Source organism: Anolis sagrei, chromosome 10 (genome assembly GCF_037176765.1).
Source record: "Anolis sagrei isolate rAnoSag1 chromosome 10, rAnoSag1.mat, whole genome shotgun sequence".
Lineage (NCBI taxonomy): Eukaryota > Metazoa > Chordata > Lepidosauria > Squamata > Dactyloidae > Anolis > Anolis sagrei.
In genome coordinates this window covers 23,912,846-23,940,658 of record NC_090030.1, presented here as the reverse complement: position 1 = coordinate 23,940,658, position 27,813 = coordinate 23,912,846, and the positions used below count along the sequence as shown (strand labels likewise).

At 43.2% G+C, this 27,813-nt stretch overlaps 1 protein-coding gene across 1 annotated transcript in view; it reads left to right on the top strand.

The window, feature by feature from the left end:
* Positions 1–19,369, top strand: part of GPC4 (glypican 4) — a 108,172-nt gene extending 88,803 nt beyond the window's left edge. The window contains exons 4-9 of the mRNA XM_067471643.1: positions 4,205–4,370; positions 10,568–10,698; positions 14,271–14,417; positions 15,664–15,800; positions 17,695–17,861; positions 18,781–19,369. Of these exons, the coding sequence (XP_067327744.1) occupies positions 4,205–4,370; positions 10,568–10,698; positions 14,271–14,417; positions 15,664–15,800; positions 17,695–17,861; positions 18,781–18,998 (966 nt within the window). The 3' untranslated portion in view covers positions 18,999–19,369. The remainder of the gene's footprint in view (positions 1–4,204; positions 4,371–10,567; positions 10,699–14,270; positions 14,418–15,663; positions 15,801–17,694; positions 17,862–18,780) is intronic.
* Positions 19,370–27,813: the final 8,444 nt, after the last annotated feature.

The following is a 27,813-nucleotide window of genomic DNA, read 5'->3' as shown; positions in this document are numbered from 1 at the left end:
CAAATCATCCGGGCGTCCCCTGGGCAACGTCCTTGCAGACGGCCAATTCTCTTACAACAGAAGCGACTTGCAATAATAATAATAATAATAATAATAATAATAATAATACTTGTTTCTTTCTTTCTCTCCATCCTAAACCACAGTTTCTTTCAAACCACGTGCATTTTGAGATAATATTTCATGCATTTTTGGGGTTTTGTGACTTTGGGAACTCTCTGCTTTTGCATAAATCCTTTATTTCCTTTATTCGTTTATTTATTTGTTTTCCTTTAGAACGGTAGGGGATTCGGTTGATTATTATTAAAATAATTAAAAGCAACAGGTTTCAATTGCTGCCCAACGCGGACATTTCCTGCCCAAACCTCGAGGTCGTCTTATTATTTCAAAAAATAAAAATAAAATAGAGAGGAGCGAAGAGGAAAAAAGGAAAGAACCTAAAAATAAAAAAGAGGGGAAATATGTGAGCCAGATCCCACAGTGACTCAGGGCGGAGTGGAACCTGATCTTTGGCAATTCATCGGCTTCAGAAATTTCCCCGTAATGAGGAACACATGGCTGACTGATGTGTCATGCAAAATCAAGGCTTAGAAGTGATTGCAAAGGAGGAGGGGGTTGGAGCAAGGCATGCCTTGCAAATACCCTTTGGAGCGTTTCGTCCCGAAAAAAAGGGGTCAATCGTGTTCACTTAAGGTAAGAGAAAGGCTTTTCCTTTGTTCTGACGCTTTGACTCATAGAGGTCACCCTTCTTTCCCAAGTCAACCCAACCTTGGTCTGACTTTGGGCGCGCCTCCACGGTAGCATTAATGCACTTTGACACCCTGGTTTCTGGTGCTTAATGTACCCAAACTTTGTTCATGGACACAATTATTAAAGTAATATTTATTAAATTGCCCTTAGACCAGTGTTTCTCAACCTGGGGGTCGGGACCCCTTTGGGGGTCGCGAGGGGGTGTCAGAGGGGGTCACCAAAGACCATCAGAAAACATAGTATTTTCTGTTGATCATGGGGGTTCTGTGTGGAAAGTTTGGTCCAATTCTATCAGTGGGATTCTGAATGCTATTTCATTGCGGGTGAACTATAAATCCCAACAATTACAACTCTCAAATGGCAAGGTCTATTTTCTCCAAACTCTACCAGTGTTCATATTTGGGCATATTGAGTATTTGTGCCAAGTTTGATCCAGATCCATCATTGCTTGAGTCCACAGTGTTCTCTGGAAGTAGGTGAACTACAACTCCAAAAAACTCAAGGTCAATGTCCACCAGACCTTCCCAGTGTTTTCTCTTGGTCATGGGAATTCTGTGTGCCAAGTTTGATTCAATTGCATCACTGGCGGAGTTCAGAAGGTTCTCTGATTGTAGGTGAACTATAAATCCCAGCAACTCCAGCATTACCAAATGACAAAATCAATCACTCCCAACCTCACCAGTATTCAAATCTGGGTGTATTGGGTATTTGTGCCAAATTTGTTCCAGTGACTGAAAATACATCCTGCATATCAGATATTTACATTACGATTCATATAACAGTAGCAAAATTACAGTTGTGAAGTAGCAACGAAAATAACATTATGGTTGGGGGTCACCACAACATGAGGCCCTTTACTAAGGGGTTGCGGCATTAGGAAGGTTGAGAAACACTGCCTTAGACTATGCGTATTAGGTGGTGCAGTGGGTTAAACTGTTGAGCTGCTAAACTTGCTATCCGAAAGGTCTCAGGCTTGAATCCGGGGAGCGGGGTGAGCTCCTGTTGTTAGCTCCAGCTTCTGCCAACCTAGCGATTCGAAAACATGCAAATGTGAATAGATGAATAGGTACTGCTCCGGCGGGATGGTAACAGCGCTCCATGCAGTCATGCTGGCCACATGACCATGGAGGTATCTGCGTACAACGCCGGCTCTTCAGCTTAGAAATGGAGATGAGTGCCAGCCCGCAAAGTCGGACACGACTGGACTTAATGTCAGGGGAAAACGTTTACCTTTACCTACTATAAGTATACTATCTGTACCTGCCACGCGTTGCTGTGGCAAACCTTCCCTCCCTCTTTCTCCTCCTTCTTTCTTTCACTCCTTCCTCCCCTCCTTCTTTCCTTCCTTCCCTCTTTTTCTTTCTCTTCTTCTTTCTTCCTTCTCTACCTGTTTCTTTTCTCGCTTCCTTTGCTCTTTGGTTCCATCCTTTCTTCCTTCCCTCTTTCTTTCATTCCTTCTCTCCTTCCTTCCCTCTTTCACTCTTTTATTTCCGTCTCTCCTTCCTTCCTTCTCTACCTTTCTTTATTTCCTTCTCTCCCTCCCTCTTTCTCTCCCTCCTCTCCTTCCTTCCTTCTCTACCTTTCTTTATTTCCTTCTCTCCCTCCCTCTTTCTCTCCCTCTTCCCCTTCCTTCCTTCCTTCTCTATCTTTCTTTCCTTTTTTCTCTCCTTCCCTCCTTCTTTCTCTCCCTCCTCTCCCACCTTCTCTCCTTCCTTCCTTCTCTACCCTTCTTTCTTTCCTTCCTTCTCTCCTTGCCTCCTTCTTTCCCTCCTTCTCTCCTTCCTTCCTCTCTTCCCCCTTTCTGTGTATGTGTTTTGTGTGTGTATATGCATATAAGTGTGTATATATGTGTGTTTGTGTATATATATGTGGTTTTGCACATGCACTGTAATTTTTTTTTGGGGGGGGGGTTGCTTTTTAAGTCCCTTCTGCTATGTTTTTCAGTGTTTTTATGAGTGATGGTCACTCATTGGCCTGATAAGTGTATTGTGTCCAAATTTAGTGTCAGTTCGTCCAGTGGTTTTTGAGTTATGCTAATCCCACAAATGAACATTACATTTTTATTTATATAGATGTCAAACATATCTGAATGACTTTGGCTCCATCTACTCTGCTGTACAAAGCAGTTTCAAACTTTCGTATAGTGAAGTTTGAAACTGCATTACATGGAAGGGTTTGGTGGGCGTTGTCCTTGAGTTTTGGAGTTATAGTTCACCTACATCCGGAGAGTCATGGACAATCTTCGGCCCTTCGGGTGTTTTGGACTCCAACTCTGTTCATACTGTTCCAAAAATGGAGTCTGATTCCTGAACAAGCCCAGACCAGATCACATGGTCTGCACCCCCGTCCACAACAAAGAGCCAAGGAAAATTGCATACCAATGCATACGTATACAATACAGTAAGCAATCTGAAATATATACATAACAAATAGAAGAAGGTTGCTATTTCCGACAAAGAAGATTTGTGTAACGCCAGAAATGGTGCCAAATAAAAACGCTCCATCCGCAAGACTTCAACTCCAAGACATCCCAGCCACTTTACCGGCTGTTAGGAATTGTGGGAGTTGAAGTCCAAAACACCTGGAGGGTCGAAGTTTGCCCCTGGCTGGTGTAGATTCATATAATGTCTCTCTATGTGGTAGAGTTGTAGTTGAGCTTTCGCCTTCTTTAGTGGAGCCTCACCCAGGATCCTAGTTAAAAATGGTGTCAAACTGCATTAATTCTACAGTGTAGATGCACCCCCATGACAAATCAGGACAGTACAAGGGGATTTAATCCACTTGGTTTAGAAATCGAGTGCCATAATGCCTTGAACCAAGCACCATAATGCACATGGCATTGCAGTTGTGATTGCTGTTATTGGGAAATTATTGTGGCCTCCATGATCGCTATAAGTCCGTTTGTTATTCTGACTTTTGTGATCCATTTGCAGAGTTAAGTAATGTAGAGACCATAATGTTGGATCTTATCTGACCACAATAACAACAACAACAACAACACTTTATTTATATTCCGCTCTATTGACTTGAGGGGACTCAGAGCGGATTACGACATATACAGATAGGCAAACATTCAATGCCTTTTAATACAGTGACATAACAATGACACACAAACACACAGAACAAAGGCCAAGGCTTCTCCTTTCATCTCCGGCTTCTGGAGGCCATGGGGAGGTGCTCTTGTTCCATTTCCAAGCCAAGGAGCCTGTTGTCTGTAGCCACCTCCTGATTTCATTGCTGCATGAGTGCCTTTATTACCTTCCTGCCAAAGCGGTACCTATTGATCTACTCACGTTTGCATGTTTTCAAACTGCTAGGTTGGCAGGAGCTAGGAGCTCACCCTGACCCGTTGCTTCGAATTGCCAACTTTCAGGTCATTCTACAATATTATGATAGTAGTAATTTTGCCCGCTTTCCCTTGATTTACACATGTCTTTTTGGGTTCTTTTTCCCCAAGGTCAATCCCACTCCGCAGGGCGTCCAAGCCTTGCTGAAGATGATGTACTGTCCACACTGCCGGGGATTGGTGGCCGTCAAGCCCTGCTACAACTACTGCTTCAACGTCATGAGGGGCTGCCTTGCCAACCAAGGAGAGCTGGACACCGAGTGGAACAACTTCATAGGTGAGTCGCCTATGACTTACAAACATCTCCTAGTTAAGAACAGGGCTGAGACAACAGGAAGTTAGAGAAATCTACCGCTCCTGAAAGAGTTATTATCATGGGGAAAAAGGGTCTCCACTGAAGCTTTTATTCCCAATGCTTGTTTACACTTGTCTTCCAGCACGCTGACGTTTGTCTGCTTGTCCACCCAAGACAGTCCATGTTTTGCAGGCATATAGCAGGGTTGGGAGGCAAGTGTGTTTGGTGGGGACGAGGAACAGGGCCTTCTCTGTGGTAGCCTCCCGACTCTGGAACTCTCTCCCCAAGGACATCAGACAAGCCCCAACGTTGGCAGTCTTTAGGAAGAGCTTGAAGACCTGGCTGTTCCAGTGTGCCTTCCCAGAATAGGAAACTCCCAGCATCATGTCCCAAACGCACTTTACTAGGGATTTAAGATTGCCTGCACATCGCACCTACCCTAAAATCCTTACATTTCACCTGTTGTGTCCAGCACTTTTTAATTTATTCATTATATTTGGCCCAGCCCTAGTTTTAAATGTGTCATGATGTATTGTTTTGATGTTTTACTGTTATTGCTTTAATGTTTATTGTTTTGCTTTATGAGTTTTATTGTTGTATTTGTTATGCTGTTGTTTTATTGAGGGCCTTGGCCTTTGTAAGCCGCACCGAGTCCTTCGGGAGATGTTAGCGGGGTACAAATAAAGATAATAATAATCATAAATAATATCTATCTTGAAGCGTTTCAAAACCAGACACTTGTAGTCCCCAGTATATTCAGCTCAAGGAATAACCCAACTGGAGAGTCCTGAATAGTCTGTGTCTGCAAGCGCTCCGTTGGAATGTGCCTTTGGCAGACATATCCGCGCTTTGTACACAGAGTGTGTTACAGAGGTCTGCCTTGTCCCAGCCTTTCCCAACGGAGCCTTAGCAAACCCACTTTCGTCAGAGGGAATGCGAGCACACTGGCCGATTCATCCAAGGTTGTAACCAGAACAGCCCAGAATTGAAAAGAGTTGCCCTGTGTGTCTCCTCTCCGTGCGCGCGTATGATAGCAAAAGGGGAGGATATTACAGAAGATTCGGCAGGAGGCCAGGGAACTGGATGGGAAAGGACAATCTGCGGATTGTAAGCTCCTGTGAATCAACCCACAATGGCTCAAGGAGGGGAGCGTCTTGGGTGAATTGGGTTCGGAGCCCGGCAGTATTGTAATTGGGCGCTCGGCACCCTCATGATCTGGTTTCTGCTACCGGATCTTCCCAAAAGCACAGAACTGTGAGGCATGAACTCTGGCATTGTGCAGCTTGGATTCGGCCCAGGTCTTGTGTATTATGACATTAGAAGACAGTCATAACACTGTGTAACACGATTTTTGTTCCTTGGTCATTTCCTAAACCAGTGTTTCTCAAGCTTCCTAATGCCACGACCCCTTAATACAGTTCCTCATGTTGTGGTGACCTCCAACCATAACATTATTTTCATTGCTACTTCATAACTGTAATTTTGCTACTGTTATGAATCGTAATGTAAATCTCTGATGTGCAGGATGTATTTTCATTCACCGGACCAAATTTGGCACAAATACTCGATATGCCCAAATTTAAGTACTGGTGGTGTCGGAACACAGATGCCTTAAAGAGCCAGACATATTAGTATATCCAAAACAATAGTTTATTAAAGCAAAGTAACAGGACTCAGAGACACTTGCTTCAGTGCCTCTGGTCAAAACTTAAAGTTTGCAGCAATTTGCAGCTTGAAAAACAAACTTGGAAAATAAACCGGATTAAACTGGCAAAAAATCCGGATTAAATAAGAGTTCTTCCAAAACACACCAAAATAACACAGTTCAAAGATAATAAGCAAACAATGAGCCATGAAGGGAAGCCGTCATCCACAAGCAGTCCAAAGTTGAAGAAATCCCAGTTGAAAGTTCCAAAGTCCAGAAGGCAGCGTCGTCATCAAAAACAGTCCGAAGTCAAGGAGAGGGGAAATCTGCACTTATGAGAATCCAAGCCAGTCGGTACATGAAGGAAGCAGCAACCTGCAGATCCAGGGCCCAAGCCCAACAAGAAAGCGGCAGTGACAAGACCCAAGGCATGAAACCAACACTTTGCCTACTGCAAAGTTCTATCACTCCAGTGCCTTCATTTATCTTACAGCTCATCATCCGATGATGAGCTCACCCTCCACTCCATCCTCATCACTCTCAGCTGGTTTAGCCTCTACAGCTGAACGCCAACGCCCATCCCTCCAACTCTTCCACCTTTTGTCAAGACTTAGGTCTCCCCATGAATCCACAGTATCCCCAGATTGCCAATCCCCGCCACCAGAAAACTCCTCAAAAGTGTCACTTGATGTTGGTTGAGTACACACATTCCAAACCTCCTGTACCTTGGTCCAATCCAGTGGTTCCTCTTCATCCCCACAACCCCCAGACCCATCATTCCCAGAAAAGACCATGAAATCCTCTTCCTCTGTGGGAGCAGTAAGTACGTCCCAGATCTTCTTTCTCTGGCGCTCCTCGTCTGACTCCTGCTCTCCAGTAATCCTCTTAATGCCTCTATTCCCATCTGAATCTCCTTCTTCCTACTCACTCATTTCACTCTCAGAGAAAACTACAAAGGATTCTTCATCAGTGGGTGACATAAGTATCTCCCAAATTCTCTTCCTTTGCTGCTCCTCGTCTAACACCTGGGCACCTCGTTTCCCTCCTCTACCACTCCTACTACCAGTTGCAGCATTGCCAACAGACTCTACTACAACAGGTGGGGTTGAGGGGGATTGGTTTTGTCATTTGGGAGTTGTAGTTGTAGTTGCTTTATTTATAGTTGTAGTTGCACTCTGTAGGAGCACTCTGAACTCCACCAATATTGGAATTGAATCAAACTTGGCACACAGAACTCCCATGAACAACAGAGAAAATACCTAGAAGGTATTGTCGAAGGCTTTCATGGCCGGGATTACTGGGTTGTTGTAGATTTTTTCGGGCTATATGGCCATGTTCTAGAGGCATTTTCTCCTGACGTTTCGCCTGCGTCTATGGCAAGCATCCTCAGGTACCCAATACTAGAAGGGTTTGGTGGGCATTGACATTGAGTTTTGGAGTTGTAGTGGCAATGATGGATCTGGACCAAACTTGGCATTAATACTCAATATGCCTAAATGTGAACAATGGTGGAGTTTGGGGAAAATAGACCTTGACATTTGGAAGGTGTAGTTGCTGGGATTTATAGTTCACCTACAGTCAAAGAGTATTCTGAACCCCACCAACGATAGAATTGAACCAAACTTGCCACACAGAACCCCCATGACCAACAGAAAAGACTATGTTTTCTGATAATCTTTGGTGACCCATCTGACATCCCCTCTCACGACCCCCACAGGGGTTCCAACCCCCAGGTTCAGAAACACTGTCTTAAAGGGCTCTATCATAAAAACAAGAATTTTGGATACGGGAAGACTCGGCTTGTACTAAGATCTGGTTTAGGGTTCTGAACTATTTGCTTCCCTCCTTTGTCTCTATCTCCCTTGATTCTGAAAATTAAACAAATGCCGGTTTCACCCTTGGATTCCCACTTTGCACGGCTCCCACCTTCAAACCAGACCAGCTCCTGTTTACTTGGTGCCATAGGGTTCATTCCTCCCGAGGCCTCCCTTATCTGTCTCCGTCAACAGCCAAAACAGTTCCCAGCTGAACATGTCCTCTGAGCATGGATTTGCTTATCTTCCCAAGTTGTTCTCAAGTGATGCATTTCCCCCTCGGTTAGAGCAAGACTTGCATTCTTTAGCGGTGATGTGTGTGGCCTCACGTCATTCCGAATCGCAGGGCCCCCAATTCGAATGGTGTTCCCAGGAAACATGCCTAAGGTCTTGGAAACATTGGAAAGCCAATATTTAGACAAAGCTCTCTGGACCATCCTCCAAAAAATCGGATGCCCTAAATTTGTGAACATCCTGCTGCTCCTCCATGATGACAACAGTCTTGGACAGCAATGGCTCCCAAAGTGACCCATTCAAGGTGGAATCGGGTATCAAATGGGGATGTGTTATTGCCCCAACTTTATTCTCCATCTTCATCGCTATGATACTTCATCTATCGGAGAAGCGATTTAACCTCAGCAGACTGAAAGCCAAAACCAAGGTTACAACAACATCTGTTATAGAACTCCAGTATGCAGATGACAACGTCGTCTGTGCGCATTCAGAAGATCTACAAGCCACTCTAAACACCTTCGCAGAAGCATACAAGAAGCTCGGCCTGTCATTGAACATCAAGAAAACCAAAGTCCTCTTCCAGCAGTCACCAACCAATCCCTCTCCAATGTCAGAGATACAGCTTAATGGTGGAACATAGGAAAATGTTGATTATTTCCGCTACCTTGGCAGCCACCTCTCCACCAAAGTCAACATCGACACCGAAATACAACACCGCCTGAGCTCTGCGAGTGCAGCATTTTTCCGAATGAAGCAGAGAGTGTTTGAGGACTGGGACATCCGTAGATATACCAAGGTGCTTGTTTATAAAACTATTGTCCTCCCAGCCCTGCTATATGCCTGCGAAATGTGGACTGTCTACAGATGTCAGCATCGACATTGAAATACAACACCGCCTGAGCTCTCTGAGTGCAGCATTCTTCCGAATTAAGCAGAGAGTGTTTGAGGACCGGGACATCCGTAGGGATACCAAGGTGCTTGTCTATAAAGCTATTGTCCTCCCAACTCTGCTATGTGCCTGCAAAACGTGGACTGTCTACAGATGTCAACATTGACACTGAAATACAACACCGCCTGAGCTCTGCGAGTGCAGCATTTTTCCGAATGATGCAGAGAGTGTTTGAGGACCAGGACATCCGTAAGGATACCAAGGTGCTTGTTTATAAAGCTATTGTCCTCCCAACCCTGCTATACTCCTGCGAAACGTGGACTGTCTACACATGTCAACATTGACAATGAAATACAACACCGCCTGAGCTCTGAGAGTGCAGCATTCTTCCGAATGAAGCAGAGAGTGTTTGAGGACCGGGACATCCATAGGGATACCAAGGTGCTTGTTTATAAAGTTATTGTCCTCCCAAACCTGCTATACGCCTGCGAAACGTGGACTGTCTACTGACGTCAACATTGACACTGAAATACAACACCGCCTGAGCTCTGCGAGTGCAGCATTTTTCCGAATGAAGCAGAAAGTGTTTGAGGACCAGGACATCCGTAGGGAGACCAAGGTGCTTGTCTATAAAGCTATTGTCCTCCCAACCCTGCTATACGCCTGCGAAACGTGGACTGTCTACAGACGTCACATACAACTCCTGGAACGATTCCATCAGCGCTGCCTCTGGAAAATCCTGCAAATCTCTTGGGAAGACAAGCGGACAACTGTCAGTGTGCTGGAAGAAGCAAAGACCACCAGCATTGAAGCGATGGTCCTCCGCCATCAACTCCGCTGGACTGGCCACATTGTCCGGATGCCTGACCACCGTCTCCCAAAGCAGTTGCTCTACTCCGAACTCAAGAACGGAAAATGAATGTTGGAGGACAGGAAAAGATATTGAAAGATGGGCTCAAAGCCAACCTTAAAAACTCTGTCATAGACACTGATAACTGGGAAGCCTTGGCCCGTGAGCGCTCCAGCTGGAGGTCAGCTGTGACCAGCTGTGCTGCGGAATTTGAAGAGGCACGAATGGAAAGTGAAAGAGAGAAATGTGCCAAGAAGAAGGCGTGTCAAGCCAACCTCGACTGAGACAGTCTTCCACCTGGAAACCAATTCCCTCACTGCAGGAGAAGATGCAGATCAAGAATAGGGCTCCACAGTCACCTACGGACCCACAAGAATACTGATCCTGGAAGACTATCCTACTCTGCCAACGAGGGATCGCCTAAGTAAGTAAGTAAGGCCTCATGTCATTCCGAATCGCAAGGCCCCCAATTCGAATGGTGTTCCCAGGAAAAATGTCTGAGGTCTTGGAAAGGCAATATTTAGTCAAATAAAGTCACAGAAGGAGAGAAATCCCCATTTTGTATGGGGAAAATACAACAGATTTCAAAAGCAGAATAAACCAGGGAATGCGAGCATGGCAAATCTCCAAGGGAATGGTTTTCAGCGTCTTGGGGTGCGTCTACACTGTGAAATTAACACAGTTTAATTGCTAGATTTTCCACTCAACCCTTTGCCTCTCTCTCCTTTGGCATTTCTTTCTAATCAGATTCGATGTTGATGGTGGCCGAACGGCTGGAGGGACCGTTCAACATTGAAACCGTCATGGATCCCATTGACGTGAAGATCTCCGACGCCATCATGAACATGCAAGAAAACAGCATGCAAGTGTCCCAAAAGGTAGGGAATATCACACTTCGCTAAAAAGTTATTATGAAGGGGGAAGGAAGAATCTCATGGGTGGCCGTTTTGTGCTGAAAAGAATTGTGTTTGCAGTTTCCAAATGCAGTATCTGAATTGACCATTTGGGGGCGACAGAGGGCATTTCTTCATACTTCCCAATGGCACAATAATAGCAGTAATGTGAACTTGTTAGCAGCGAAAAACTCAACACAAATTCCATTTCTGGACAGGCATAACAGTAACAGGACAAGATCTATTTAGTAGTTACAGTAACTAGTTCCTTTTAAAAAGTAACTAGTTCCTTTTTAAAGTAACTAGTTCCTTTTAAAAAGTAAAATTTCAGGATGTGGGAAGAATTGAGCCGTATACCATTTATCCAACCCTTTTTCTGGGAATGACGGAAACTGGTACACAAGGTATAGGACTGCTTCATTTCTTCAATAGCAGCTCCCTTAGCAGAAGTTACATTTCAAATTAACCTACTAAAAGGGTAATTGGATAATGATTTTTTCCAATTGGGTTACAGCAAACTCAGGATCTATGATGATACAGCAATAAGTTGTGACTCCATGTGTTCTCGAGTTCTCGTTGTTATGCAATGATAGCCTTTCCTTACATAATGCAAGCAGAGAAATTTATGAAAATACTGTATATACTCGAGTATAAGCCTAATTTTTCAGCCCCTTTTTTAAGCTGAAAAAGCTCCCCTCTGTTTATACTCAAATCAAAATTATTTATTATTTTACTCTTATTTTATTATATTTATTATTTTACTCTATTTATTAGTATTATTAAATGTATTATTTTACTCTATTTTTATTATTATGTTTACATTATTTAACTCTATTATTATTTTATTACATTTATCATTTTACTCTATTATTGTTATTTTTACATTTATTATTTTACTCTATTTATTACTGTTATTATTACGTTTACATTATTTTACTCTATTATTAGTTTATTACATTTATCATTTTACTCTATTTATTATTGTTATTATTACATTTATTATTTTACTCTATTTTATTATTATATTTATATTATTTTACTCTAATATTTTAGTACATTTATCATTTTACTCTATTTATTATTGTTATTATTACATTTATTATTTTACTCTATTTTTATTATTATATTTATATTATTTTACTCTAATATTTTAGTACATTTATCATTTTACTCTATTTATTATTGTTATTATTACATTTATTATTTTACTCTATTTTTATTATTATATTTATATTATTTTACTCTAATATTTTAGTACATTTATCATTTTACTCTATTTATTATTGTTATTATTACATTTATTATTTTACTCTATTTTTATTATTATGTTTCCATTATTTTACTCTATTTATTATTGTTATTATTACATTTATTATTTTACTCTATTTTATTATTATATTTATATTATTTTACTCTAATATTTTAGTACATTTATCATTTTACTCTATTTATTATTGTTATTATTACATTTATTATTTTACTCTATTTTTATTATTATATTTATATTATTTTACTCTAATATTTTAGTACATTTATCATTTTACTCTATTTATTATTGTTATTATTACATTTATTATTTTACTCTATTTTTATTATTATGTTTCCATTATTTTACTCTATTTATTATTGTTATTATTACATTTATTATTTTACTCTATTTTATTATTACATTTACATTATTTTACTCTATTATTATTTTATTAAATTTATCATTTTACTCTATTTATTATTGTTATTATTACGTTTATTATTGTTATTTTATTACATTTTCATTTTACTCTATTGTTGTTATTACATTTATTACTTTACTCTTTATTATTACTATTACATTTATTAATTTACCCTACTATTTTATTATATTACTTATTCTATTTATTATTGTTATTATTACATTTATTACTTTACTCTTTATCATTTATTATTTTACTCTATTATCATTTTATTACATTTATTATTTTATTTTATTGTTATTGTTACATTTATTATTTTACTCTATTATTATTGGAAGGATACATAAGCACATTTATTATTATTATTATTATTATTATTATTAAACTTTATTTGTACCCCGCTAGCATCTCCCGAAGGATTCGATGCGGCTTACACAGGCCGAGGCCTCAACACACAACACAATACAATCTAAGCAAATCAAACAATTAAAAACAGAATAAAGCAAAATAAACAACAGGCACAATACACTAAACACAATAAAAGTGGGCCGGGCCAGAGCAATGGGTACAAGATTAAAAGTGCTGATGTGACAGGAGGTGTATATAGGGCTTCCAGGGCAAGTGCGATGTGCGATGTGCAGCAATCGTTGGTTCTGATAAAGTGCTTATGCGACTTGGTAGTGGAGATTTCCTAATCTGGGAAGGCGCATCGGAAAAGCCAGGTCTTCAAGTTCTTTCTGAAGACAGCCAATGAAGGGGCCTGTCTAAGGTCTTTGGGGAGGGTGTTCCAGAGTTGGGGGGCCACCACGGAAAAGGCCCTGTCCCACGTCCCCACCAAGCGCGCTTGCGACGCCGGTGGGATCACGAGCAGGGCCTCTCCTGATGACCAAAGAGAACGTGTGGGTTCGTAGATGGAGATGAAGAAGGTTAGAATAATTGTTCAATCAGTATAAACTGACCTGAATATAAACCAAGGCACCTAATTTCACCACAAAAAAAATGGAAAAATGAATTGACTCGAGTATAAGCCAAGGATGGAAAATGGAGCAGCTACTGGTCAATTTCATAATAAAAATAGATACCAATATAGTTACATTAATTGAGGCATCAGTAGGTTTAATGTTTTTTAATATTTACAAAAAAACTGCAATTTAAGATAAGACTGCCCAACTCTGAATTAAATCATTATTCTTCAATATAAAGGTAAATGTGCTTACCTATCCTTCCAATAATAATAATGTGAGTAAAATATTAAATCTAATAATAATAATACAAAATACAGTAAAATAATGGAAATGTAATAATAACAGTAATAATAGAGTAAAATAATAAATGCAATAACAATAATAAAGTAAAATAATAAATGTAATAACAATAATAAAATAAAATGATAAATGTAATAATAATAGAGTTAAATAATAAATGTAACAACAACAACAGAGTGAATTATTGTTTGTATTGGCATCGTATCGGTGCCCAATGTAAGGCATTGAAATTTGCCATTATTTATGTGTAAACCGCTGTGAGTCCCCCCAGGAGTGAGAAAGGCGGTATATAAATACTGTAAATAAATAAATAAATAAATAATCAGAGTTGGTCTTATCTTAAATTACAGTTTTATGTGAATATTCAAAAACATTTCACCTACTGATGCCTCAATTAATGTCATTTTATTGGTATCTATTTTTATTTTGAAATTTACCAGTTCCATTTCCCACCCTCGACTTATACTCGAGTCAATAAGTTTTCCCATTTTTTTGTAGTAAAATTAGGTACCTCAACTTATATTTGGGTCAGCTTATACTCGAGTATATACGGTAGCTAGTTATTCCTAAGCATTGCTCTTGTTGCTGTAAGAATGTTTATACAACGACGGTGTCGTCATAGGTTTTCCAAGGATGTGGACAGCCCAAAATGCTGGCCCAAAGCCGGACGTCTCGCTCGGTCTCGGAAAGCAGTTTCAGCGCCCGTTTTCGTCCTTACAACCCGGAGGAGCGGCCGACGACAGCAGCAGGCACAAGTTTGGATCGGCTGGTGAGTTGGCAACACCATCCTCCATCTTTGGCCAACCTTCAACTTCAACTTCTCTGGGGCATAGGACCATCAGTAAAGTCGAAATAGCGTAAACACCCAAATGTGTTTGCAGTAGACTCGCTCTGTTATGACGAGGGCAAGGGCAGTTGGAAGGACTGCAGCAGCTGCCTTTTTTATGATGTCTTCTATGGGTCCAGTCTTAATGGGAAATTCCAAGCATGGGAGGCTGTCCTTGCTATTGGATGGACTTGTAGTTTCTATTCATGGAGTCGTGGAGTTGGAAGAGACCACAAGGGCCATCCACTCCAACCTTGGATGGTTGGAGATCTAGTGCGTGTTGCCCCTTCCTGCTGCCACTGCTTTCCTCTGTCCACCACCATATTCCTTGTTGTGGCTCAGCTTGAGTCTGAAGCTGACCCCTGTGGGCTTTGTGAGCCAGAGTTCCTACAAGATGATGATGAGGATGATGGGTTACAGATTTCTGTTCATGCTTCAGACAAGGTTGACGGTGAGGCTGCAGAAAGGGAAACCGCAAGTTAGTTCTCAGGGGAAAAGAATGTCAGTGCGAATGATAAGGAGAGTGAATTCCTACACGGCCAGGTGGAGATGTCTTTGCCTCCTTTGCCTTCTCACGGTGATCCGGTCCAGCCATTGGACCAAGATGATAAGGGGTTAGAGAGCCTTGAAGATAACGAATTAATGAGCAGGCAAGATTGTCTGCAATTAAGGGTCCGAAGAAGCTCTTGCTTGGCAAGCAAGCGAGAAGCCAAGTCTGCCAAAGGTCATTGCAATGCGTTCATGTCTGCAAAGGGTATTTAGCCTTCTCACTGACACACAGGCATTGTCAGTTCAACGTGGCTCTTTCCATGCAAACTTCTATGGATTAACCTTGGCCTTAAGCAGCTCGCTTCTGGCTTCCTGAGTCTGGGATTTTGGGGTCTTGTGTTCAACTGTTTTCATGGACTATTGTTTGACCATTGCTTAAAGGATTATGCTTTATGTTTTTGCCTTTGGATCTCGGGAACTATGTCTTTGCATTTAAGCCTTTTTGGAACTTTGCATTTCTCATACTATGTTTTGACTTTGCCTTTTCTTCAATGAACTACAAAATCTACAGCTTTGGTGTGGTGATGTTTGGGACCCTGAGTTGCAACATTCCTCTTCCTTCCTCTCTCCTATTTCCTTCTTCCCGCTTCCTCAATGGAAGAGAATCACTTTCATTTTGGGATTCATTTTTTCTCACTAGGTGACAGACGTGAAGGAAAAGCTGAAGCAAGCCAAGAAGTTCTGGTCCTCCCTTCCCAGCAATATCTGCAGCAACGACAAAATGGCCGCCGGGAATGTCAACGAAGACGAGTGTTGGAACGGGAGCGACAAAAGCAGGTTAGGATGGAATCGCGACTCTTGTTTGAGCTGCCGTTTGTCATGTTCCCCACTTTCATCCAGCCCTATCAGTAATGTGTCCAAAGTATGATCGCTTCTATGGAGTCAGTTTGGCTTCCATTTTCCCCTGTGTTATCGTCATTTATAAGGATTCCTATCCTTTCATGATGTGTCCAAGGCATGATAGCCTCAACTGAGTGATTGCAACTTTCACTTTCCCCATTATTATTACCTTTTCCAACAATTCATGCCATTTTGTGATGTGTCCAAGGTGTGGTAGCTCCGTTGAGTCATATTGGCCTCCATTTGCCCCATATTATCACCCTTTCTATTGATTGTTGTCATTTTATGATATCTCCAAGGTATGATGGGAGGCCCCGGTGGCACAGTGGATTAAACCGCTGAGCTGCTGAACTTGCTGATCAAAAGGTCACAGGTTTGAATCCGGGGAGCGGGTTTGGGTGAGCTCCCGCTGTTAGCCCCACCTTCTGTCAACCTAGCAGATCGAAAACATGCAAATGTGAATAGATCAATAAGTACTGCTCCGGCGGAAAGGTAACAGTGTTCCATGTAGTCATGCTGGCCACATGACCTAGAAGGTGTTCACGGACAACACCAGCTCTGTGGCTTAGAAATGGAGATGAGCACCAACCCCCAGAGTCAGACACAACTGGACTTAATGTCAGGGGAAAACCTTTACCTTTACCTGCCCTCCCCGCGCCCTTCCGAACGCAGAAAGGCGAGCCTTCTTCCTGCCTTTTCCTGCAAGCTCCTCCTCTTGCCACCCAACAGCCCTGTGGGAAGAGCATGATGATGAGCTGACCCAAGAGTGCTAGCCTTTTGCCTGGCACAGGAGGTCGGCAGCCATTTTGGCAGGGGCGGGGCCAACTAAGGCAGCTTTGCAACCCCCTGAAAATGGCCCAACGACCCCCCTGGGGGCCGCGACCCCCAGGTTGAGAACCGCTGACCGAGAGCTTGGGAGAGATTCCGTTCAACAATTTCAAAGCTTCCTTCCTGAGCGAAGTAGCTAGCTGTCAGGTGGCATGATAACAGCTAAACTGTGTAATTTCTCCAGTGGTGTGGGGTGTAGACATCCTGTGACAATGTGGCATGTCTCATTAAGAGCCACATCCACTGTTTTAACATGGTGAAATGTTTTCCGTACTGGGCATGCGTATTGAGCAGCAGAGTAGCAAAGGCAGTAAGAGCACCTAAAGCTTTGGAGAGCTTGTGTTCCACCATTTCAAAGCTCCCTGCTTGAGCGTTGGTGGCACGATCGTCAGCGTAGATGAAACTCTCTGTTCCTTCTGGCAGTGGCTGATCATTTGTGGAAATGTTAAACAATAATGGTGCAAGCACACTCCCCTGGGGCAGGCCATTCTTCTGTTTTTGCCATCTGCTTTTCTGACCCTGGAACCGAACAAAAAAGCTCCTGTTTTGTAGCAGATTTTCTGTGAAGCAAGTGAGGTGGTAATCCTTGGTGATATTTTAAATCTTTTTCAGGAGGCGGTGATGATTTACAGTATCATAAGCTGCTGACAGGTCTATGAAGACGGCTCCTGTAATCTGCTGTCTATGTGCTGAGTCAGGTTCAGCACTTGTGATGTGCAGCTTTCCCCTTTCCTGAGCATGGTAGTCCATAGTAAATCCCTTCTCCAACACCCGATTTTAGATTAGCAGATATTTCAACTGCCTTACACTATCCAAGAAGTAGGATACAGTGGTCTAGGGTTCCAGTTAAAAAGATGGTGTGAAAGCAGCAAGTATATATGTGTTTTCAAGTCAACTGTTAGCCATAGATTAACCAATACTCTGAAAGATCCATGGAGCGATTGAGATGGGTAGCCATGCATGGCTTGTCCCTTGATAGCATGGGTGGCCTTTGTCTCCGCAGATACGTCTTTGCCGTGACGGCCAACGGCCTTGCTAACCAGGCAAACAATCCCGAAGTGGTGGTTGACACCTCCAGGCCCGACATGGTGATTCGCCAGCAGATCCACTCCCTTCGAGTGATGACCGCCCGATTGAAGAGTGCCTACAACGGGAATGACTATTTGGATCGTAAGTGAGACTGAGCCGTTGTAACAGCTCCTTTACTTTTGGGGTTGCAGTGGTGCGACGGGTTGAACTGTTGAATCTGCTGACCTAAAGGTCAGCATTTCGAAGCCACAGGTTTGGGTGAGCTCCCGCTGTTAGCCCTAGCTCCTGCCAACCTAGCAATTCAAAAACATGCAAATAAGCCCTTACAACAGTGGTTCTCAACCTGTGGGTCCCCAGGTGTTTTGGCCTACAACTCCCAGAAATCCCAGCCGCTTGACCAGCTGTTAGGATTTCTGGGAGTTGAAAGCCAAAACATCTGGGGACCCACAGGTTGAGAACCACTGCCTTACAAAGTGGTGGCTCCTTTACAAAACCATTACAAATTGGTGGCATCTTTGCACACACCATCCAGAATCATAATTGGTGGGCTGGGCTTTAGCACAGCTGATAAATCACCAGCAGTGATAAGATCTACCAACCAAAAGGCTGCCAGGTCGAAGCCCCAGGTCTACATGAGCTCCCGATTGTCAGCCCAGCTCACTGTTTACCTAAGTAGTCTGAAAACAGCTTAGAGCTGTTGGTGTTGTTGGTGTTGTTGTTATTATTGTTATTATGAGAAATTGTTCCATAAGCATTTCTTCAGACCTTCCCAGTACTCTGTTGTTGTTGTTGTTGTTGTTGTTGTTGTTGTTGTTGTTATTATTATTATGAGAAACTGTTCCATAAGCATTTCTTCAGACCTTCCCAGTACCCTGTTGTTGTTGTTATCATTATTATGAGAAACTGTTCCATAAGCATTTCTTCAGACCTTCCCAGTACCCTGTGATCCCATTGTGCAGAACCACAGGTTGAAAACCACTGCCATAACAGAAGCCGATGATGCGTTTTGTTGACTTGCGTTTGTAAACAAAACCCTGTCTCTGTCTCCGTTCTCTTTTAGCCATCGACAGTGACATGGGCAGCGGCGAAGGCAGCGGCAGCGGATGCGGGTCGGCGCAGTGCTCCCCGGAGCTCGTGTTCAACGCGACAGAAGTCACGCGGAACACCAACAAAATGGACAAAAAGGCCAACGCTTCTCCCAGCGGTGCCAACCTCTCGCAAGCGGCCCTCTTCCTTAGCATCGCCTTATTCCTGGCCGGACAGAGACAATGGAGATAATAATTGGGGGGCGCAGCAATGTCGGTTCTTGTTTTTTGAAGGGCGGGGGGGAGAAAGTGACTTTTATTAAAAAAATAATAATTAATTATAATTATAATTATATAGTTAAAAAGAGGCACCTGAGTTCACTTTGATGCCATCGGAGTGACTTTGGGGCGGGCGGAAGGGTCCTTTGTAAGACAACGATGTACAGTTTTTAGGATGTTGTCCCTTGGTTTTAAAATTTTTCTATTATTATTTTATTTTTTATTTTTTTTCTGTCCCCAAGTTTTGGAGGGAAAAGAGGGAGGGATTTACACTCTTGCACACACACGTTCAAGGATTTGGACCTGTTGACCGAGGAAACCACAATAAATGTGGGGAAACAAAAATTGTATATATTCAGGTACTTTCGTATTTCTCAGCAGTTTTCCAAAAACCAGTCCTTTCTTCTTCCCCAACTTTTCCCTCCTTTCAAAGTTTATTTTGTATTGTCAAAGGATCTTGTGGCTGGAATCGCTGGGTTGCTGCGAGTTTTCCAGGCTGTATGACCATGCTCTAGAAGCATTCTCTCCTGACGTTTCGCCCACATCTATGACAGGAATCCCCAGAGGTTGTGAGGTCTGTTGGAAACTTGGAAAATGGCAGGCAGTAAGAAGCCAGACCTTGAAACTGCTAGGCCATTCAATGCTAATCAAGGTGGCCAATTGCAACATTATTATTATATTAATTAATTTATTATTATTATTATTATTATTATTATTATTAATAAAAATCATACTTGCCTCAAACAGACAAGAGTTCTTTCTCCCACCCTGGACATCCCACAGATATCTAAACCTCACTTGCTTACCTTCCAACAAAGGATTCCCCCAGGCAGCAAGCAGACAGGTTTTGAAACTGCAAGGCTATTTGGTGCTAATCAAGGTGGCCAATTGCAACATTATTATATTAATTAATTTATTATTAATAATAATAATAATCACACTTGCCTCAAACAGACAAGAGTTCTTTCTCCCACCCTGGACATCCCACAGATATCTAAGCCTCACTTGCTTACTTTCCAACAAAGGATTCCCCCGGGCAGCAACCAGTCAGGCTTTGAAGCTGCAAGGCCATTGAGTGCTAATCAAGGTGGCCACCTGCAACATTCACACTTACCTCAAACAGACAAGAGTTCTTTCTCCCACCCTGGACATTCCACAGATATCTAAACCTCACCTGCTTACTTTCCAACAAAGGATTCCCCCAGGCAGCAACCAGTCAGGCTTTGAAGCTGCAAGGCCATTCGGTGCTAATCAAGGTGGCCAATGGCAACATTCACACTTGCCTGTAACAGACAAGAGTTCTTTCTCCCACCCTGGACATCCCACAGATATCTAAACCTCACTTGCTTACTTTCCAACAAAGGATTCCCCCAGGCAGCAACCAGTCAGGCTTTGAAGCTGCAAGGCCATTCGGTGCTAATCAAGGTGGCCAATGGCAACATTCACACCTCAAACAGAAATAGTTCTTTCTCCCAACCTGGACATCCCACAGATATCTGAACCTCACTTGCTTACTTTCCAACAAAGGATTCCCCCAGGCAGCAACCAATCAGGCTTTGAAGCTGCAAGGCCATTCAGTGCTAATCAAGGTGGCCAATGGCAACATTCACACCTCAAACAGAAATAGTTCTTTCTCCCAACCTGGACATCCCACAGATATTTAAGCCTCACTTGCTTACTTTCCAACAAAAGATTCCCCCAGGCAGCAACCAGTCAGGCTTTGAAGCTGCAAGGCCATTCAGTGCTAATCAAGGTGGCCAATGGCAACATTCACACTTGTCTCAAACAGACAAGAGTTCTTCTCCCACCCTGGACCTCTCACAGATATCTGAACCTCACTTGCTTGCTTTCCAACAAAGGATTCCCCTAGGCAGGAACCAGTAAGTTTTTGAAGTTGCAAGGCCATTTGGTGCTAATCAGGGTGGCCATTGGCAACATTCATACTTACCTCAAACAGACAAGAGTTCTTTCTCCTAACCTGGACATCCCACACTTGCCTTCTTTCCAACAAAGGATTCCCCCAGGCAGCAACCAGTCAGGCTTTGAAGCCGCAAGGCCATTCAGTGCTAATCAAGGTAGCCAATTGCAACATTCACAACATTCAGTTCTTTCTCCCAGCTTGGACATTATTCCACAGAAATATAAAACTCGCTTGTCTCGTTTCCAAACAAACCTCACAACCTCTGAGGATGCCTGCCATAGATGTGGGTGAAACATCAGGAGAGAATGCTGCTGGAACATAGCCATACTCACAACAACCCAAAGTTTATTTTCTCCTCTTGAACGCGTCGCAAAGGCCTTTTCTGTAATTCGAAAAGCAAAAGGATTTCTTTTTCTAAATGCTCATACTATTCCAGAGACGAGGTGGCTAATCTGGAGCGACAGAAGCTGCTTTGTGCCGTTTTTTGAGGTTCCCACACATATCTGTTACACTTGATGCCTTATCTTTGTTAAAAAAAAAAAAAGGAAAAGAAAGACATTTATGGTATTTTCTTGGGCTTTAGAAGGGAACGGCAAAAGAGGTCTCTTGTTGGAGGAAAATAATCAGATCCATTCCCATTCCTCCCCTTTCTGCAACCCGGTGTAATCCAAGATGGATTTATGGGAAGCTTTGCTTTGGGGTCGGATTCGAAGTGGGGTTTTTCACCCAGTATCCGGAGTTGTGGATATTGGGTACCTTTTGATGCAATAGGGATTAGCTGGTTGCAAACTATGGGCTAATGCAGGTATGGGCAAACTTTGGCCCTCCAATTGTTTTGGACTTCAACTCCCACAATTCCTAACAGCTGCTAGGCTGCTAGGAATTATGGGAGTTTAAATCCAAAACACCAGGAGGGACAGAGTTTTCTCATGCCTGGTCTGATGTATTGTCAGACGCTTTCGTGGCCAGAATCACTGGGTTGCTGTGAGTTTTCCGGGCTGTCTGTCCATGTTCCAGAAGCATTCTCTCCTGACATTTCACCTGCATCTATGGCAAGCATCCTCAGAGATTGTGGGGTCTGTTGGAAACTAGATAAATGGGGTTTATAGATGTGTGGAATATCCAGGATGGGAGAAAGAATTCTTGTTTGTTTGACTTCGGTGTGGCCACCTTGATTAGCATTTTTCCTAGTTTCCAACAGACCCCACAACCTTTGAGGATGCCTGCCATAGATGCAGGCGAAACATCAGGAGAGAATGCTTCTGAAACATGGCCATATGTAAAGAAGCGTACGATATCAATCTCGCCACTGGCACCAATTATAGAGAAGTGCGAAGTTATATCTTATTATAAATCACACCGCTTGCCACCATTGTAACAAGATCATGATCTACTAGATCAATATACCACCAAATATCCCACAGCTGAACACCACTGTAAAGGATTATATGTTATATATCACACTACTGGACAATAGTATGGTAGCGAGATTATGTTAGATGTGTGTAATGGTAGAGTGAACACCGTTTGTCTTTCAGTCTTCTTTTGGTTTAATGCTGCCACCAACCTAAGATGTCTTAGGATTTTTAAAATGGGTTTTTGCGGTAAACTTTCTCCTTCTCTGCCAACACAGCTCTCCCCTTAGCTCCCAAAATGACTGTTTGGATAAGAGACCTTTCTGTGGTATTAGAATGTTAAAGAGGCTGGAGTTATCACAAAGGATTACTGATAGATTGAGGAACGATAGAGACCTTTTTGAAAGTTAAGTAGAAAAAGATTTATTTATAAAAACAGACAAGTAACTTCTTCTGAGAGGCACAAAATGCTTGATTTGTTACAAATGTACAGTAGCTTGATGGTTGCTTGAAAAGAGTTTCTTCACTGAGATACATACAGAGCTAATCAAACAGATATAGCTGCTGGTTACAAAAATCCCCCACTACTTCAGAGAAATAGCAATGAGTTTCTGACTAACCCAACCTAGGTAGTCCCCTGAGTTATCAGCTAACTCTCCCCAGAGTCCTTACAGCTAACTTACTCAAACTAGAGAGCAAAGCCCTCGTGTTGTCTCCCACAAGTAATCAGGATGCTGCCTGACCTTTCTTGTCACCTTATTCAGCCCTGCCCTGACACAACACACTCTCTCTCAGAAATACACAGCCTCCAAACCACTTCTTCTCCCTCCAGTTCCCCAAATCTCTTCTCCTCTCTCAGAAGCTGAAATCTTTTTTTTCCTCCCAAGACGTGGCTCCTCCTCCTCTGCTCTAGCCAATCCCAGGAGACCTCCAACTCCTCCCTCAAGATGGCTGTTTTACTGTCAGACACTCTCAAAATGGAGGTTTGCCCTACTGTCTTCCCAGGCTTCGATTCTGGCCTATTAGGTAAGAATCATTACACAGGCATCCTCAGAGGTTGTGAGGTCTGTTGGAAACGAGGAAAATGGGCTTTATAGATCTGTGGAATAATGTCCAAGGTGGGAGAAAGAAATCTTGTCTGTTTGACTTAGGTGTGGCTACATTGATTAGCATTTTTTCCTAGTTTCCAACAGACCTCACAACATTTGAGAATGCCTGCCATAGATGGAGGCGAAACATCAGGAGAGAATGCTTCTGGAACATGGCCATACAACCCGGAAAACTCACAACAACCGAAACTATTGTCTTCTGGATGCTTTATATTACTGTGGGTTCCGACCCAAATGGGGTCCCATCAAAGAAAATGGGAAAAAACTGATTGATTATCAGTCAATGGTTGGTTTTTATTGATAGACTTATATACCTGGGATGACGTCACAATGTCTCAGCCCAAAAAGAGGCTACAAATGGATACGGTTTTACAAAGTCCTGGTCTGTATAAGAATCTTGAAATATTTTGTCGAAGACTTTCATGGCCGGAATCACTGGGTTGCGGTGAGTTTTCTGGGCTGCATGGCTATGTTCCAGAAGCATTCTCTCCTGATGTTTCACCCAAATCTATGGCAGGCATCCTCAGAGGTTCATCATCATCATTTAATTACTTTTTAATTATCCTCCATCCGAGATGCTCTAGGCCAGGGGTCCCCAAACTAAGGCCCGCGGGCCACTTCCAGCCCGCCAAGGGCACTTACCTGGCCCGCGGAGGAGGAGCCCCCCCCCCACAGTGCCCCTCCCTTGGCTGGCTCACGCTATCCGTCAGGCCCGATGAGCAGCGTGAGCCAGCCAAGGGCAGCTGCTCCGCGCGGTCTACTCTTGCGTAAAGCACCTCGCGAGGTGCTTTACACGAGAGTAGACCACGCGGCGCTGCTCCTCCCTTGGCAGGATCACGCTATCTGTCATGCGCGATGGGCAGCGTGAGCCAGCCAAGTGAGGCTGCCCCGGCGCTCCATGCAGTCATGTTGGCCACATGACCTTGGAGGTGTCTACGGACAATGCCGGCTCTTCGACTTAAAAATGCAGATGAGCACCACACCCCAGAGTCGGACACGATTGGACTTCATGTTAGAGGAAAACCTTTAATTAGGATAATTGTGGAAGATCCAGGGTGGGAGAAAGAACTCTTGTCTTTTGGAGGTAGGTATGAATGTTTCAATTGGCCACCTTGATTACCATTTCATAGCCTGACAGTTTTTAGGGAGAATCCTTTGTTGTGAGGTGATTAGCTGGCCCTGATTGTTTCTTGTCTGGAGTTCCCCTGTGTTTGAGTGTTGTTCTTTATTTACAGTTATAATTTTAGAGTTTTCTTAAATACTGGTAGCCAGATTTTGTTCAGACTAGAAATAGGAAGATTTCCCCTTCTCTGATCCTGGAATTACTGCCTAAAGAGGGCTAGAAAGAACCCCCTCCCTCTAAGGGCCCTTCCACACAGCCAAATAAGATATGTGCAATGTGCATGGGAGTTTTTGAATTGATTTTTTTTAAAAAAACTATAGTCCGGCCCTCCAACGGTCTGAGGAACAGTGAACTGGCCCCCGGTTTAAAAAGTTTGAGGACCCCTGCTCTAGGCGATTTACATTGCAGAAATTATACAGGATAAAACACATACATACAAATATCAATAAATTAACATGAGTCAAATGCTCTAGTAAAAAGCCAGGTCTTAAGTGCGAGAGTAAAAGGCCCTAAGTTACGCATGGCTCTCAAATAGGGTGGCAAGGAATTCCATAAGGCAGGGGCCAAAATGGACAAAGCCTTGCGCCTGGTGCTTTCCAAGTGCACTTCTCTAGGCCCTGGTAAATAGAATCATAGAATCAAAGAGTTGGAAGAGACCTCATGGGCCATCCAGTCCAACCCCCTGCCAAGAAGCAGGAATATTGCATTCAAATCACCCCTGACAGATGGCCATCCAGCCTCTGCTTAAAAGCTTCCAAAGAAGGAGCCTCCACCACACTCCGGGGCAGAGAGTTCCACTGCTGAACGGCTCTCACAGTCAGGAAGTTCTTCCTAATGTTCAGATGGAATCTCCTCTCTTGTAGTTTGAAGCCATTGTTCCGTGTCCTAGTCTCCAAATAGAGCTAATCGCGTTGGGATGGTCGTGGCGACCTCCAATGATGGGAGAAGGAGAGATGGTCTCTAAGATACAATGGTCCCTGGCCATATAAAGTGTTAAAGGTCAGGACCAGCATCTTATACAGACCACGGTAATCACTTGGAAGCCAGTGTAGATGCCACAGCACTGGTGTTATATGGCATTTTTGTGATTAACCTGGCTGCAGCACTCTGAACAATATGGAGCTTTCGGGTTGTAGACATTGGAAGGCCAACATATAAGGCGTTGCAATAGTCCAGCCTAGATGTGACTGTTGCCAGAGCCTCATCCGACAGGTAAGGTGTCAATTGCCTCACTTGTCGTAGATGGAGAAAGGCCTGTTTGCTGGCAGCAGCGACCTGAGCTTCCATCGTCAGCTGCGAATCCAAAACGACACCTAGGCTCTTAACAGTAGGCGATGGAGATAGAGCAGCACCATCAAAGGTATGTAACAGATGGGTCGGACCTATTGGGTGGCCATGCCATAGGATCTCAGTCTTCGCCGGATTCACTTTCAGTCTGCTAGCACATAACCAGTTAGACAGAGCCTCCAGGCATAAGGTGAAATTGTCGTATTGACGTTGCTCCAGGCTCCAAACGCAGAAGGAGTTGGGTGTCGTCCGCATATTGATAGCAATCCAAGCCGAATCTCCGAGCCAAACTGGCAAGGGGTCTAACGTAGATGTTGAAAAGAAGAGGAGAGCAAATTGCACCTTGGGTACCCCGCATAGGAGGGGAGAACTTTCGGAGACTTGATCCATATATTCCATGCACTGACTCTGGTTTCGGAGGAATGAATTAAACCAATTGAGGGCCTGTTCGCAAACTCTGGACATGGCGAGACGGTGGCGCACAGGGTTAAAGCCCTGTGTCGGCAGGACTGAAGACCGACAGGTCGCAGGTTCGAATCCGGGGAGAGGCGGATGAGCTCCTTCTATCTGCTCCAGCTCCTCATGCGGGGACATGAGGGAAGCCTCCCACAAGGATGATAAAAACATCAAAAATCATCCAGGCGTCCCCTGGGCAACGTCCTTGTAGATGGCCAATTCTCTCAAACCAGAAGCGACTTGCAGTTTCTCAAGTCGCTCCTGACACGACAAAAAAAATAAATTAAATCGTAGTCAACGGTGTCAAACGCTGCGGTAAGATCGAGAAGAACCAGTAGCACCTTAGGCATTAGGAAGGTTGAGAACCACTGCCATAGCTGTTAAAGTGGTGTTAAACTGCATGAATGCCGCCGTGTAGACGCACCCTATGTCTACCGGAAGTCTCAAAGGTTTCCCAATTTGGAACAGCAAATCGTATCTTGCACATTTCTCCTTGAAAACAGTCAACTTTAGAGTTGAACCAGGCTCTTTTTACATAGGAATTTATTTCTTCCCTGCAAAGAGGTCCCTTTATACTGCATTAATTCCTTAGTAGCTCAGGATCCAGCCATTTTTCTGCACCAAATTCCTGTAGAAGACCATTGATTTCAGGATGGAATAGTCTTGGCGGAGAAGCTCCAATAATTCCGCCTCCGAGGCATAATATTTCGAGTTATTTATCGAAATGCCATGTTATTAAACTAAAGTCTGCCTCAGAATTTGGTGGTCTGTGTTTCCCCTTCTCTTCGCTTTTTCCCCCCTCCCTCTTTTCCAAGAGTTGCACATTTTATACAGATTGTAAATAGTGGTATTTTCTTTTGCCAGAAGTTGGAATGTGCTGATCGCTCAAGAAGTGACTTCACTTGCGAGGAATTTCCTTTTCAAGATGATTTTTCCCCCCTCCACCCTAAAAGCTCTATTACCCGGAGTTGAGAGAAAGGCAGTCAAGCCTTGGCTGTTATTCCCGCGAGACCTTATTAGATTGGTTTTAATTTAGAGCGGGTTGTTTTATGCCTTCCTGACAAAGGGATTTTTCGAGGCCAAAGGTTTCCGTGGCCCTTAATAAGAAGCCGGAGTTGGCTGTGTTACTTTTCTCTTTGCCTCTAAAAAAAGGCTTTTTTTTGGTCTTATGGTCTGAAAGTTGGTTGTGAAATTCTGCTGCAGAGTGCGATGGAGGTTTCTTCTTTGAAGGTTTTTAAACAGAGGCTAGATGGTCATCTGTCAGGGGTGCTTTGAATGCAATATTTCTGCTTCTTCGCAGGGGGTTGGACTGGATGGCCCATAAGGTCTCTTCCAACTCTATGATTCTATTTATTTATATTTATCGTGTCATCAGCAACCAGACATTTGTATTACATTTTTAACAAAAAAACAAACAGACAAAACACAGCCTCTGAAAGATCTGATGAAGATAGCAAAGATGGACCAAGGTCTAAGGCAGCTTCCTCCTTGAAGAAGGAAGGAAGAAAGGAAGAAAGGAAGGAAGGAAGGGAGCCTCC